This window comes from Manduca sexta, unplaced genomic scaffold, assembly GCF_014839805.1.
Source record: "Manduca sexta isolate Smith_Timp_Sample1 unplaced genomic scaffold, JHU_Msex_v1.0 HiC_scaffold_1364, whole genome shotgun sequence".
In the NCBI taxonomy this organism is placed as follows: domain Eukaryota; kingdom Metazoa; phylum Arthropoda; class Insecta; order Lepidoptera; family Sphingidae; genus Manduca; species Manduca sexta.
In genome coordinates this window covers 4,449-20,287 of record NW_023592221.1, presented here as the reverse complement: position 1 = coordinate 20,287, position 15,839 = coordinate 4,449, and the positions used below count along the sequence as shown (strand labels likewise).

The 15,839-nt window shown below is 32.9% G+C and overlaps 1 protein-coding gene across 1 annotated transcript; it reads right to left on the bottom strand.

The window, feature by feature from the left end:
* Positions 1-2,300: 2,300 nt before the first annotated feature.
* On the bottom strand, positions 2,301-15,163 carry LOC119191338 (sialin-like). The gene is made up of 11 exons (XM_037445237.1): positions 14,810-15,163; positions 14,224-14,420; positions 14,039-14,119; positions 12,778-13,021; positions 12,083-12,300; positions 8,760-8,921; positions 8,255-8,387; positions 7,333-7,446; positions 5,505-5,635; positions 4,817-4,915; positions 2,301-4,519 (listed from the first exon to the last, which is right to left on the bottom strand). The coding sequence occupies exons 1-11, from the start codon at positions 14,901-14,903 to the stop codon at positions 4,445-4,447; spliced, it is 1,548 nt and encodes a 515-aa protein (XP_037301134.1). The 5' UTR covers positions 14,904-15,163; the 3' UTR covers positions 2,301-4,444.
* Between the last annotated feature and the right edge of the window lie 676 nt (positions 15,164-15,839).

Genomic DNA, 15,839 nt, shown 5'->3' with positions numbered 1-15,839 from the left:
GCGGCAACATATTGCCCAAGAACTTCCAGATTACACTAGCGGCAATATTTCAATTATATACCCATACGACTCGCCGCAAGTCCTGCAAGCTTAAAAATTTGCAAAAACCAGCTTGCCATTATTGTTTACACAATAAAAATTGCCTGCCGAGGTCCACTTTTGCAAGTATTCTTGCTGATTAAAACCTCGCTTAAGACTCAAACTGGCAGTTAAGTGTTGTATACTCTTAAAACATATTTAACATGCAAATAAAACTATGACGTATAACAGGCCACACGCGAATACTGTTACGTTTGAACTCACTAATTGTGCTAATACTTTGATAAATGATTTAATTGGAATGATTGAGAACTAATTTATTTACGTAAACTCTGATATACAAAAATCTTAGTTCCCAACATAGCTCGTTTAGTGTACTCGAAAATTTTAATAAAATAAAATCAATTAATATAGACGTTAATAGTAGCTAGGTTAGGTTATTTCTACTAACAAATGGAATTGATTTGAGTCCAGCAGACTTATCTGTTTGTAGATGGATGATGCACAGAAATACGTGATATGACGTTAACGTGATAGGTAAGGCAGTATGTTTTTTTGTACAATCTACAAGTGAATTATAGTTAAAACACCAAAGCGCGACATAGGTCAACCTAAACAATTATCTTTCATTTAATGTTAGGGCGCAAAATGATTTTGTGCGCAGTCCCGAATACTCGTATTACTTTAGGTTTCGTGAACATTAATTAATACATTGTCAAACAGTATCTCAGAATCGTGCTGCATGTAGAAATGAAACATTTTTACCTAATAACTAAAGATAAATAGAAGCGATGGGTAATGTGATTAGGCAAATAAAACATAATTTTAATGTAAGCTCATGAGCACCATTACGCAAAGTGGATGTAATATCTCCATATTACTCCAATACGCTGTGAAATAGAACAATAAACCGATAAATTATACACACACGGATACAAGGATAATGCATATTTTTTAATTAACCAAATATATAAGCCAATATAAATAATTACCTTGATTTACCTAACCAAGAAATAAGAAGCATGATTTTTTGGAACGTACATTATATCTTACAAAATTATAATCATCCATTGCTTGCGTATTTGTTTGACAAAGCCGTATACTTAACAAAACCTCACGCCTGTGTGTACCTTGTGTAATACCTCTATTTCACTTCTACAAGTATAAAACCGTTCAAATCTATGTATAATCTATAATATTACAATTATCCGATAGATCTCTTGCACCAAATATTATACATTTTACATGACAAACATATTTGATAAATTTATTTAAAAAGTAGTTAACTTCCCTATGGGAGTGGCTAACTTCAAGCCGACTTAAAATTCACGTAATTATATTTTTATATCAATAAAACGAATCCATATTTCTAATCACATTGGTTACACTTTGGCTTTGTTCTCGTATCTTCGCTTTTAGAGAATGGGTATCGACTGAATAAATTAAATAATATTTTTACTTAACAAAATTATCTTGCGAAGGAAGGCTTTCAATTAGAATAGACATTATTATATGCTAAAAAGTTTAATTGTACAAAATAATAACAAATTATCAATAACGTTATGAATGGACCTTGCTTGCATAAAATATTTGTATAAATTGTTCTACGAGAAAGAAATGGAACTGAAAAGTTGGTAAAAGCTCTTAAAATTAAAAAGATATGATTTAGTTTTAAACTTAACATTGAGACAAGAAAACAATATTTGCTATTAAAATATTTATCTAGCTATTATTGGTTAAGGAATTTATAGTAATGCAATGTCTTGTTATTTATATTCGTAACCTTGAGGGAAATAATGTAGAAATTAAATCCGCTTACTAAGCAACCCAAGCGATTATTTTTTATTAAAGATAGAAATAAATTTGGGCCAGATTTTAAATGTCTGCTCCCTAAATCCTTACAAACATGAGTCGAAAAAAAATAGTCGATATTGATGTAAAATTCGACCAATCACTACAGGTCCATCCCAAAAATAAACCAATGCGCAACAATTAAACTTTATTCTGATTGGTCTATTTCTTTGAACGATCTGAAGATATGAGTATATTGTTATAATTTTCGACCTGATCTGAATGGATTTGACGCGTTTGGCCCATACAAATAGCTTATTTACCGCCTATTTCAATGAAGATCTATGTTTCGACCGATCGAGAATGAACCAATCAAAGTATCTTGAGATGCTTACAAATGATTTATTTTGATTGGTTTATTATTGATCCGGATCGAAGATTAAGACTGGGATGTTTTATAATTTTTTTTAATATTTCTGTAAAATATACCTCACAGGCCTAAGTTAATAAATGAGAGGAATCCCCTTGAACGTACGGAATGCTGTCAATTTAATATTAAATGAGGCTTTGAATTATATATTATTTTACGAAACACTAAAACATTTTCATATTCGTATAAAATTGATAATAAATTCTTATTTTATTTTCATTCGCTACTTAGAAGGTGGAACAAGCCACGCGCTAAACTTATATACACACTGGTTATAGAAACCACTTGACATAGCCGATTTCAATAAACGATCTAAACGCTACCCTCGGACAGATAAACTCAAAATGATCAAATCAGAATATTTTTTTACATAATATTATGATTTATTTTGATTAGACCTGGGTTTGATCTGTAGTTTGCGATTATGTTCGTTTTTGAAATCGGTACTTAGTCAAAGTTGGTTCATGTGGATACATCTTATGGCAAAAAAGTGCCATTTTCAAAGGTTTGTACCAACTACCATACTCCAATTCGGACACTTCACGCTAGCGAGTACGTACCTTTAGACTACTTACAAGATAAGAATTTGTCTAAAAAACATTTTTGTTTAAAACATATTAAGTTATGTTAATATCTTACTTTTTATTATTTTCAGCCAATATTTAATGTATTCATAACTTATAGCATTTTTACCGTTAGATAAAAGTTATTCGTAGAATAAAATATAACAAGAACAAATTAAATATGACAGTTGTAAAAAAAAAAAAAACTATTGACAAAACTTTTCTATTCTGTTAAGTTATAATTTATTTGATGAATAACTTTTTATCTGACGATTAATTAATCAGCCCATATTTATACATGATTATTTTTTTATTACATTTACACAGGCTGTATGTATGTTTCCTTAGCCGATCACATCGACTGGTATTTTGTCTATGCGTTTTGATACGTTTCTCGTATGTACATATCACAGACTATTTTAATTTCTAATGAACATGATACATCCGTGACAAATAGGTATAGATTCAGACTGAAAAAAATGATTCAAGAAATTTTCCTCACTACTAGATAATGTTTATAAATTAGTACTATGTATCATAATTTCTTTTTTATATATTATTCAAGGAAACTCATGTAAAAATATTACGAAAATTTGATATTTATAAATGCATTTAATTATTTATTTTTTGCATCTAACATACAAGTACAATATGGCCCATGTTGTTTTTTTTAAAAAGTAGGTCACAAAGAAAATTACATTTCAACAAAAGATGTTACTAAGAAAAAATCTTAATCATGTTTTTATTCAGTGTGCTATACCTTGAAATATGTTTCCACTGGAAACAATAATACTAATGGCATACCTATCCAATCACACATATTCATAATAATGTATTTTGCGCATTTTAACAAATAGTTAACAATTTAATGATCGCTATATTCATTGATGAATGATTAAGTTATAAATTCTTCTAGATTAATCTTATAGATTATTCGAACCGAACTTACTCACACACGTGTATCGCGTATAACTTCACTCCACATCGTCTAATTATTATCAAATGTTCCCGACAGATGGCAGTTTTTTCTAGATGAAACCTAAGTAAAATTATGTTTTAGCACCCCTATTCACAAACAATACCACAAGGACTCACAGTGGACCTGAAAACACAGCGTCTGCTATTGCAGTTTTCTTTAGATTTACCTGACAGCCAAATAAAGTAAAGTGTATTACAATATTTGCCAATTACGGAGCCTTTTTACCTACGCGCAGGCTATCATGCCGAAAGCACTGATAAACAGACTTATCACAGCATTGAGCCAATTTAGCTAAGTAACGTTTGTGAATACGAGCCTAAAGCTTGAATTCCGAATTTTAACAATTTAGAAATATTCATACTTAGGTAAAATTATTTAACACTGGCTGATAAACACACAGCCAACATTGGTGGCTTGAGACAAATAAAATTTTGTACACGATGGAGATCACCCACATTGGAAAGTGTGTGCAGAATTTTATTTTATGAAAGAATTTCTGAAAATTAGTCCCCTAATGGATTTAAATCCATCGCGCTCCTAGCAAGTAAAAGAGAACTTTACGCCAACTATCCATTAGGCGCTGTATCGAGTGTAGAGCTAGAGGCACGTGTCTGCGGTGCGAGTGTCGCGGCACAGCGACTCCTAGGACTCGGGGAACAGGATGCTCTCCACCGGCGCCGACGCGGTCATGTCGTCGTTGTCCGGCCGGGACCAGTCCTGGACACATAGCATTATATTGTGAGCATTTTATTTATATTCAAAGGTGTTTCATTATATTCAAATATGAAGTAGTGACTTCGGATAATATGTGGCGCGACTTTTATATACGCGTTTCTTGGTTTTGTCATGTTATCAAGGCACCGTTGAAGTCACCAAAAATTTAGAACAGTATCCTCGTTTTGGATACATTATCGCTTATTAGCAATGTAGTGACATAAACCAATAATTATCATAATCCTCAACCAAGTACAAATGAAACTAAAATTCGCAGATAGGAAAAAATTACGCAATTACCTGTTCCTCAGTACTAGCGAAGAATAAGTAGAACAGATTCGTGCCGAGGTCGATGGCCGCCGCCAGATAGAAAACTTCACGCCATTGACCCAGAGTTTGCTGAAAACGGTCAATCACTTTAAGGCTGAGCTCAACACGAAACGTACGTCCGAGTCGTTTGATTGTAATACGACCGCCCATAAACATTGACAACACCGTACAGAAATTTAAATTACAAAATACCACGTTGCAACCCACTGCGCTTGTCACCCTGTGACATAACACGTTAAGTCTCATAATGTCCAATAATCACTGTGTATTGTTTTATTTTCACAGGAACAACTCGAAACGCTACCACCAATGAGGAGTCAACGAATCGATTATGTTCGTTTCACCGGTCTTCCGGCCCAATGTCCTCACTCAGGAGAATAGCATTATCCTAGACAGCATTGGACCGAGTCCCTAACTGTATACCCTACACTGGCTTACTAACCAAAACTCACGGTGGCCTTCTTCAGCGCATACAGGACGGTCTCAGGGTACGAGCAGGGTACAAGCGAACGATAAATTCACAAAGAATACACACACGATTTTAGAAAAATCAGAGGTGTGTGCCCTTGGGATTTGAACCTGCGGACATTCGTCTTGGGAGTCCGTTCCACACCCAACTAGGGTATCGCCGTTTTAGCTGGTGGCGGTGGTGTTATACCTGGTCAGCGTTGATGATGTGTCCGACGACGTAGGGCGCGAGGAAGCCGCAGATGTTGCTCGCGGCGTTGGTGATGCCGTACATCGTGCCCGCGAACTGCGGCGACAGGTCGATGTGGTTCATCTGGTTGCCTGCACATATATAAATTGATTCAATATTGGATGTTCAAGGTGGAAGAATAAAGAGTTATGAATTCGAGTTATACTCATTCGAAATGTTTTTCTACTAAACAATTTGAAGGATATTGCTATTATTTTAATGTAGTGGGTCCAGGGCCGTGTAGATTATGTTATAAACATCAAATCGTAGGGTTAAGTCTACTGGAAAACCTAATAAATAAAATAAAATAAAAAATAATACACGCACGTGCAAATGAGTAATTAGATATAATTTATTATTAGTAATATTAAGAATGGAAGTGAGGCCAGTGCCCTTGAGCGTTGACCTTGGGCGCTACACAAAAGCTAACTAGATGGCGGTACGTGTAGCTACACGGTATTGTACAATTACATCCTTGATTATCAAAATATTAGGTATGTCAAAGTTACGTTTGAAAATATTATATACTAGCTTTTGCCCGCAGCTCCGCCCGCGTTATAAAGTTTTTCGGGCTCAAGTTTTCCGTTATAAAAGGCACGCTTTATATTTTCCCGGGAACCTTTATTCTTCCCAGGGTCTCAAACTGTCTCCATACTAAATTAAAAATCGCATTTGTATAAACTTATAAAAATATTTCCGCTAAGATAAACGTGTTTAAAAGTTCTTATGCCATATAGTACTGCGAGAACTTGCTAGTCTAAAATCGGCTCTAGTGTGTACTAAACTCTTGTTTTGTGGTCCAAAACATGTCCAGATATCGACTTTAAAACGGAGCCCAAAATAATAATATTCAAAATGGTGGCCAGCAATACCAAATCTAACATATGTTTCTGTCTAGTGACCATTGATCCATAATATCAATATTTGTATTAAAATAATTCAAACATCCACCCACACCTAAATTCCAATTATTCTAATATATCGCAACACCGAAATTTCCTTAGTAACCGAGTGACTGCGAGTGACAAAATATACATAGTTACCTAAAAATATTGTAGTTTGTCAAAAACCTTTAGTATGGAAGGGTAAGGCATTTAATATAAATTAGACCAAGTTCAAATCACATGTTAATATTTTTTAATTCTTATTTGTGTTTTCTAATTTTAAATAGAGTGTATATAATATTTTAAAATATTTAATGTTACTTAGTACATAATATACATATCCTAGATGAAATGATGTCGACATCAATTTGTTAGAGCGCCTGACGGCGCGTAACCGCAAATTTTCCTGTTACTATAAGCTGTTGTTTGAGTAGGCGTTTATAAAAATAATTAAATATTTTGTTATATATAACGGTATTCAAAAAATATAAGCAGTGTGTATTTAAAAATAGAGTATAGAATTATTTCAGAATATATTAACTCAAGTAAATAAGAGAGATATCGTAATGTTAACGATGTAAAATTCTTACCGTTGAGCGATTTTTGGCAGATATTAATTATGATTTCATTCACGGTATCGTGTTTAATAAAAAAAATACGCAGCTGTGCAAAAGACCATAAGCTAAACTATTTATTTCTTGAAAAATATATACAAAGAATGCTTACATTATTTTTTGCAGGACGCCCAAAGTCGACATAAAGTTGAGTTTTACATATCTTAACCCCTTAAGGTGCGCTTTATTGAATGATATTTTTTATCCGAATTCGGGTTCTAGACGTTTATCTAACCGTTTATAGTATATTAAGAGATGTTAATAGCACAGTTAGTATGAATGATCACTGACCGGCATAGGCGGCGCCGCCGAAGGCCGAGGTGAGGCTGAGCAGCAACATGACGGAGACCCGGTCGCAGCCCGCCCACGCGATGCCGAGCAGACCGAACGCGGGCACGAACGCCGCTGCAACACACAATACCTTGCATTTCCGTATCTAATTAACTGTTCATCTTACTTACTATACTACACATTTCATAAAATATTGTAATCTTTGTCTATCACTTTAGTATACAGGCGTTATATTATGTATGTTTGCATGTATGTATTATCTTTACATAAATAAATTGTAATAGGCCGATGTCTGTACATTATAGATATTGAAGAAAAACTATTATATCATACTCGTAAAGAATCTCTATTAGATATACAGAAACCAAAACAACAGTTATTAGATTTTTTCTCTGTTTTTATGTATGTTTATACACGTCACGCAAAGACAACTGTATGGAATTGAAAGCAGTTTTCATCGATGTATTGCCAGAGGTGTAACTTAAAATATAGACTCCATTTTATAAAAATATAAAACGCGACTTTTATCCCGGAAAAAATTTTCCACGCGGGTGGAAAGCAAGTAAATGCTATATTTTGTGACAATTTTGAGATGTTTGAAACTTTTTTACAAATAAAGGATTTAGATGAAATTATGTCTTAATTTAACATAACATAATGGCTCGTCTTCGTCCCGAATACATATATAGGGAGTTTTATACTGGGAGAAGTCAATAACACGACCGGCGCCGCAAGCAACACTTAGTGTAACATAAATCATCAGTTCATTAAAGTTTTATTAACATGAAGAGCGATAAATAATTTACCAAAAATTGATTAAATATCAATTGCGTAATATCTTCGGATACTGCATTATTGTTTATCTTCACAATATAAATCTTATGACCCCGTGTTATTTCGAAATTGCTGAATGATAACTCACACACTGTATTCCACAATTTCATGCTATTGAGTCGCGAAATCCATCCTTTCGCGAGGAGCCAGTCCGCGAATATACACAACAGTATTCCGCCGATCCACGCTGTCAAGTATGGAAGAGCACTCAATCTTGCATTCTGGAAAAATAGTATTATTTATTTTTATTTGATGATCAAACTCAAAAAGCTCATATCTCCGTTTTAAGAGATATTTTTTTAATAGACTTTGATTTTATGCATTATTAATAATTATTATGTAACAGCAATTAGCACAAAAAGAAATCCTTCTGTGAAAACAGCATTAAAATTAGATAAGAAATCATAACTCATACAACTTTAGGGAGATTGTTTACTTTCAGTTTTTTGCTTCCTAATTCCTTGTATATAGCAAAGCACGATAGCGTAGTTTAGCACATTGGTTGACCTGAAAACTCAAACCTTCTTAAATATCTCAAGGTTTTAAGTAGGAACTAATGCATATATTAGTAATTATGTCGTATTTGTACTCACGGAGACAATGTCAAAATGCAATATATTGTTCATGTAGGAAGGCAGCTCCGTGAACTGTGTGTAGAACACCCACGCCTGCCCGCACTGCGCTATGAGGATGGCCCACAGCGGCACGCATGTTAGGAACTTGCACCAAGGTATCGACATCGCTGGCTTGTCTTCCTAAAAAAAAGGAATATTCAGACTTATTTGTAATGATATAGTTACACAGAATTAGTTTTGTTGTAAAGTACTTGATTGGTTAAATGATCGGAGGATAAAATATTTTTCATCCTGGTTTAGCCTAAGTGTTTTATCTGAAGTAAAGCCCCAGTGACATTGTTAGAAAGTAAACTTGAAACATATTTATATACATTTAATCTAGGACCATCAACAGAGTTCACAATATTAAATAACACAAAACTATCTACTGATACATAATATTATGGTTACATTTAACTGCATCTCTAATAACAGATGGACAAAGAGTGATATAAGTATTAGGCGTTAAAAAAGTGAAAATAAAATGCGTACAGTATAATTATAATTTATTTGTTTAGGTCTTTTTCCAGGCGCTGTTGACGCAGCACATTATGCTATGCTAAAATGATGTTTTTTATTATATTATGTAAAATCAGCACATTTTAAATATATAGAGGTACGTAATTTTCCTTCATCGTTTACTCTTCCGAAGTCCGATCGCTAATGTAAAAGTACTCTGGTTGTTTTAGAATCATGAAGACGTTCGTTAATAAATTAAAGTAAATGAAATAATATCGTGCCTGAGAAATCTTTGCTATTCAAAAATATGTAACTGCTTCGTTGGATATGTAGGCTGGAGTTCATTAAAATTTAGAAAGTGTTACAATTTCTTGAACACGTGTGGAAAATAAAAATAAATCGCGGGTATTTACTGTTTTCATTTCACTTAGAACGAGAACTGAATACTATATGAGATTGACTGTTAGAAATTCATCCAGCTTTAATGAACCTTAATAATTAAGAAGTTATAGCATAAGTTTTTTTTTTATTTGGTAAGTGAAATGGGGTCTAGTTTTGACTAACGAGAAATTATTACCCCTCGCCAATCGGCACAACTATGCCGGCCTTTTTATAATCGAATATCCCAGAACACGACACATAAGTGAGCCACTGTGGCGGGTTTTATATCGGGTGTCTAATGGTCGCCATCAGGACGGATACAAAACACCCTACCACCAAAAAGCGGTTTCAGGGAGTGAAAAAAATAGCTATAACCCATTTGATTAAGTTTTTGCTTACAGAACTGAGGTTTCTTAGAAAATAAAAAATATTATTTTCCAGGGTAATTTCCATCCTGGCAGATCACTGATAACCTGCATTAATCCTTGTCCTGGAAGGAAACAGGGTGGATGGAAGGGTAAAGTCCATCCTGCCAAATAGTTGATAACCTACAATTACTCCTAGTCCTCGAGGGAACGGGGTGGATGGAAGCCCTACTCATGCCAAACGCGTTACATGTTCGTAATTCCACTCTACCATGACACATTATTACATATTTGTATCGGATATCATTCACTGACATTGACATACATATTTTTTCTATTATGCTCAGTGTGTAATATAATGTCAATATGTAATAAATTAGTAATTAACGTCAGTCTGATATGCCATATTGCATTTTTTTGTTGGGATATCGAAGTATAATAACAGGAAATACGAATTGATGGCTTCAGAAACATAAATTAAATGTTAAAATAGATCGTTTTTTTTTTTACAAAACGAGTCAGTCTCATTTCTCCGCTGTTGTTGATAAATTTATAAGTGCGTCTGTTAAACTTTTAATGAATAGTGCTTAGTATGGTTGAGGGACCCCTCTAGCGCCGGATTTATATTGTTCTAAAATATCGTCGCTGTAGGTGGAGAATTAAATAACTCAAAATTTCTAGTTTCGAGATAAACGCGATTAACTGAATAATTAACTAAAAACTATAAATAATTTTAATGTCGGTATTTTTATATATTTTTTTTATTTTATATTATGCATTAACAAAAAAAACTCTGGACCTGAAGAATAAAAATATAAAACAATAAAAACTTCTTGTTTAATTCTGCCACAACAATGTTTTGTAAGTTAGCTGAAATAAACTAAATAACTCGTATAGTTATTTAGTTTTGCCACACTAGAAACCATATGGTAAAGTAATTATAAGGTTAAATAATTACAATTATAGAGTTTATTAAAGTGAATACCATTAGGATTTACAATGTCTAAATTAAACAAATCAAGTTGTTTAGTTCTTCTACACACTTGATTAATTTTGTTTACTAACAATAGACTCAAGGAAGAATTAAACAACTCATTTTATTTAATTTCTTTACTATTGAATAGATTATAAGTTGCAGTTTATTGATTTTATTATTTAATTATTTACTTTTTCTACAACAAAATATATATTATTTGAATATATTTATTTCTCCACTTTTAACATAAAAAAGCTATAATTTCGAAACGGGATAAGATAATGAAATGCTTGTTAGGCCAAAATATGCGCCATGTTTTGGGCAACACAAAAGGGATGAAAGTCCAAAATGGCCAAAATCCGAGTTATTTAGTTCTCCACCTACAACGACGATATGGGCCACACATTTTGTACCGCATGTCTCGCGTCCGAGTGTTTATTGTGCGGCAGAAAAATAAAGATCGCCATACTTTGAGCGACCACTTAAATTAAGTGTTTGGGCTAAGAGGGACCCCTAAAGCTCGGTGGCCCCTTATCATTGATACAGCTGATACAGTTGTACCTACGCACCTGTTTCCATTGCTGAATTTAGGACTAAGAAAACTTGAATTTAGCAAAATAAATAGACAAATCTGTTGCAATAATTCAGATCATGTACTAGGAATACATAAAATTCGACAGCACACTAATTCCACACGACATGCCAACATCGTGATACATCTGTGAGGTCAATGAGTCACGCCGCGCGTCCCACATTGCTGATAAACTTGCATTGAGTTCATAATTATTCAACTAATCTGTGCAATGTAAACACTTTGTACTTCACTTAGTAATCACAGTATAGACAAATTATTATTACAATTTGTTTGTTTTTTTTTTTTTAATTATTAATGAAAACATTTTTCCCTTCATTGGTGTGTTGTCAACACACTAATGAAGGGAAAAAACGAAAAACAAAAAAACACTTTAATAAATAAATTAGATATCACATTGTATGCCACCCTATATTATGCAAGTAATTAACTTGATTATATAACACTATATACTGTGAGATAATTCATGACTATAATTAAAATTCTAAGTGCATTTTCTTGCACACTTCAATTAATAAATAAAACATACCTGAGCAGGACCAATACTTCTTGTAATATATTCAATTTCTTTAGGACATATCCTTGGATGTTTCTGCGGCGAATCATAGACAAAGAAGAGCCATCCGATAAACCAAACAACTCCGAGTCCTCCAAATATGTAGAAACATAGCGGCCACCCTCCAGCAAATTCCAATGTGCATAACCACCCTGATATTGGTAGAGTTATTACTGTACCAATATTTGATCCTGTAATAATAAAACCTTGATCAACAATTTATTCATTTAAACTTGTTATGGTACAGTCAGCCACAAAAATAGCAGAACAAATTCAAGACTTCAAATTAATGGATTCTACAAATTGACTTTAACCGAAATATTTCTTTCTTTATTGTAAAGAAACTAAACCCTTTGAATTTTATTTTAGTGCAAAAAAGCGATTAAAGCTTTAAATTTTGAATTTGTTCAGCTACTTATGAGGCTGCATGTACATCTTATGCATAGAGATCATCTATGATAATTTATTTCTAGCGTAACTAAAATATATTCGGTCATACAAATAATTTCAATTCTCTGTCTTAATAAAAGAACGAAACAAAAATTATGCTTGTCATAATGTGATTATATAAATAAATTTACATTTTATAATGATAGCCTAAACAGGAAATCTATTTCAAAAAGGATAACCTAATAAGTTTTTTTTTATTCATAAATAAAAAAATATACCAGCATAGACATAAGCAGCAAACTTCGATCTCTCTAATGGTGGGATCCATTTTGCTAGCATGGCATGCATGGCGGGATACGTGACGCCTTCTGATAGTCCTGCCAGCGCTCTGACCGCAATGAAGAAGGAAAAGTCAGTATAAGCTGCTATCGGGCTGAGTATTGTGAACACAGCTGTGAAGAAGATGCCTAGACCATAAACTAATTTCCCACCACATAATTCTGCTATTCTTCCACCAGGAACCTGGAACAATTCATAAATTTTTGTTTTATTTTTTTTTTGAGATTTATTTATTTTATTTATTTGTTTATTAAACACAAAACAGGTTATTATTATTTTTTTATTTATAAAAAATAGTGGTTTACAAATACCTAATGTTTTCATATTATGTTTTATGTTAGCTTCTCTGGTCCATCTTATGAATATTATAAACATGGAACCTTTTGAAAATATTTGATTGTATGTTTGTTAGAAGTAAGTGCAGTAAAAATTTCATAGATTTGGATGAAATTTGGCACATGAGTTAACATTTTTCTGGATTAGTTAACATTTTACATAGGCTTCTTTTTTAAATATATAAAACTGGTGTAGTACAGTGTTTCAAAAACAAAAGTCTTTAAAACACTGGATAAAAATTATTGGGAAAGGCTTAACATGCCGGTGAAGCAACAAGCCAGTTGAATTATACAAGTGTCATGACAAAGATACATATTTTTTCCACACATGCACATTTTGTAATTTTCATATTAAATGGTGGTTTTTGGAAAAATGGATATAATAACATCAAAATATGGCATTTAGACAAATTCTCAAATATTTAAAGTGAATTAACTTAAGGCGATACCTCAAGGTCCATTTTCATACATTTTGTTTCGGCTTTAATCTGGGTAACTAAACAAGTATTGGCAAGTAAAGAATTTAAATTCACGTCTAGTTAGTGATTAGTTCTCGCAGTTGAAGAAAAAGCAAATAATTAATAATCATGGATATTTCGGCCTTTAAAATTTAATATGACGAAATTTTAAAGGCAGAAATATCCATGATTATTAATTATTTTTATATTTTTCTTCAACTGCGAACTAATCACTAACTAGACGTGAATTTAAATTCTTTACTTGCCAATACTTGTTTAGTTACCCAGATTAAAGGCGAAACAAAATGTATGAAAATGGACCTTGAGGTATCGCCTTAAAACAGAAATATTGCTCTTCAATATCTGCAATAAAAATTTTAATTTTCTATAAATACTACTAGATTTACCTGTGTTAGTACATATCCATAGAAAAATGAACCCAGCACTATACCCTGCTGTTGTACTGACCAGTTAAAATCACCAGGCCTCTGAAAATACAAAACATTTAAACACAAGTCTACATAAAAATAATAACATTTCAGTAAGTATAATATCAACTTAAGCCAACAAAAACAATAACAAAATCACATACTGTTGGTGTAGATGTATTAGTTGGTATGGGAGCAGGGCACACATCTAGTGAGGAGTTTGTCTGTGGTGTTGTTGAATTAACCATAGCTACTATCGCCACAGACAAGTTCACTCTCATGGCGTACACCACTGCAAAGCCAAGGAAGCCCATGATACCAAGCACAGTACGACATTTGATCCATCCTGTTGTCTCCTCCACTAAAAATTATTAACCAGAATAGTGTCAACTCAATTTATTCTAAATTCAAAATATGAAGATAAAGTTAAGTTGTAAAAATCTAATGTTAGTTAATATGGGTAATTATACATAATCGTCTAGTCTATGATGGACAATACTCAGGTAATTGTTTAGGCTGTTTGCTACACACCTAACTTTATATAATTCTACATTTTTCCAGGTATACATTAATTAACCAATCTAAAAACTGTGATAAAATAAGTCATATCAAATTAAACATATCTATTAACAAACGATAAGGCGAATGAGACCTAGAAAGTTTATTAGTTCAGTGTTAATAGGTCATGACCTTAAAATTGGCAACAGAAAGCCCGTGAGTGGGACTGCTTTATTTACAAATTACACTTACCACACTCATCTTCAACGAGATTGCGACGACTGCTAGTGACATCGTGTTCGATGTCCGAATTTATAATAGGGCTCTCCTCTATGTGTGATGTCATGATGATTCAAAACAACACCATTCCGTGATAGATTAGATGTTCATAACAAAATTCACTCTGTTTAAAGCTCTATTTACAATATAATAAACAAAAGAATTAGATTTACTCTCACACCACTATTACGACTACTATGAGTCACCACTACAGTTTTTTTATCTTCGAATTTAATTGTGTTTTTACTAAACAAAGGCAAAACAAACGTCCAATACGAACTTGGTTACCTTCCGCACAACGTGCGTTCCAGGCTCCGTAGATAGTGACATTGACAGTGTCATACTATCTAAACTCCCTATACTCTTAGTAAATATTTTGAATTACGCTATTTTCAGAACACAAACGTAGGCGAAATAATCTATACATATAATATAATATAAATATATAATATAATAAGATAAAATCAGTTAGTAAAGATATCAACTATGAACAAATTGATAAACGCATGTTCATTTTAAGAGCTAGCCTATGTTAAAAATATCTATATTACATGTTCTGAAACAAATTTACATTTGACAAGGAATTATACGTCAGACTATATTTTCCTCAGAACAAGAACAAGCATAGAAGGAATCTAAATTACCCTCATATACTTATCCTTTTTTTTTCAAATAGGCCAAAACCGTTGAAAAGAACGAGACAAATATTATGTTGCTAAAGTCGGCATGCGTACACTTTAAAATTATCAAATGGTTACCTTTGGTCCTCTTTATGATGCCGAATTAAAAAGCAAATAAAATGTCAAAAGTTCCAACTTGCCAACCTCAAAACAATGTCACAAACGCCAGGGGGTGGACACTTAGAACATTTTATGTAATGATGAATGATTATATATCTTAATGCCGTTGCATAGAGTTTAGTTTTGGTTGACAAAAGGACGTCTCATCGTAACATCTTGTACCAACATAATAATCCAAAAAAAAATTAAAGCATGTTGGCTGC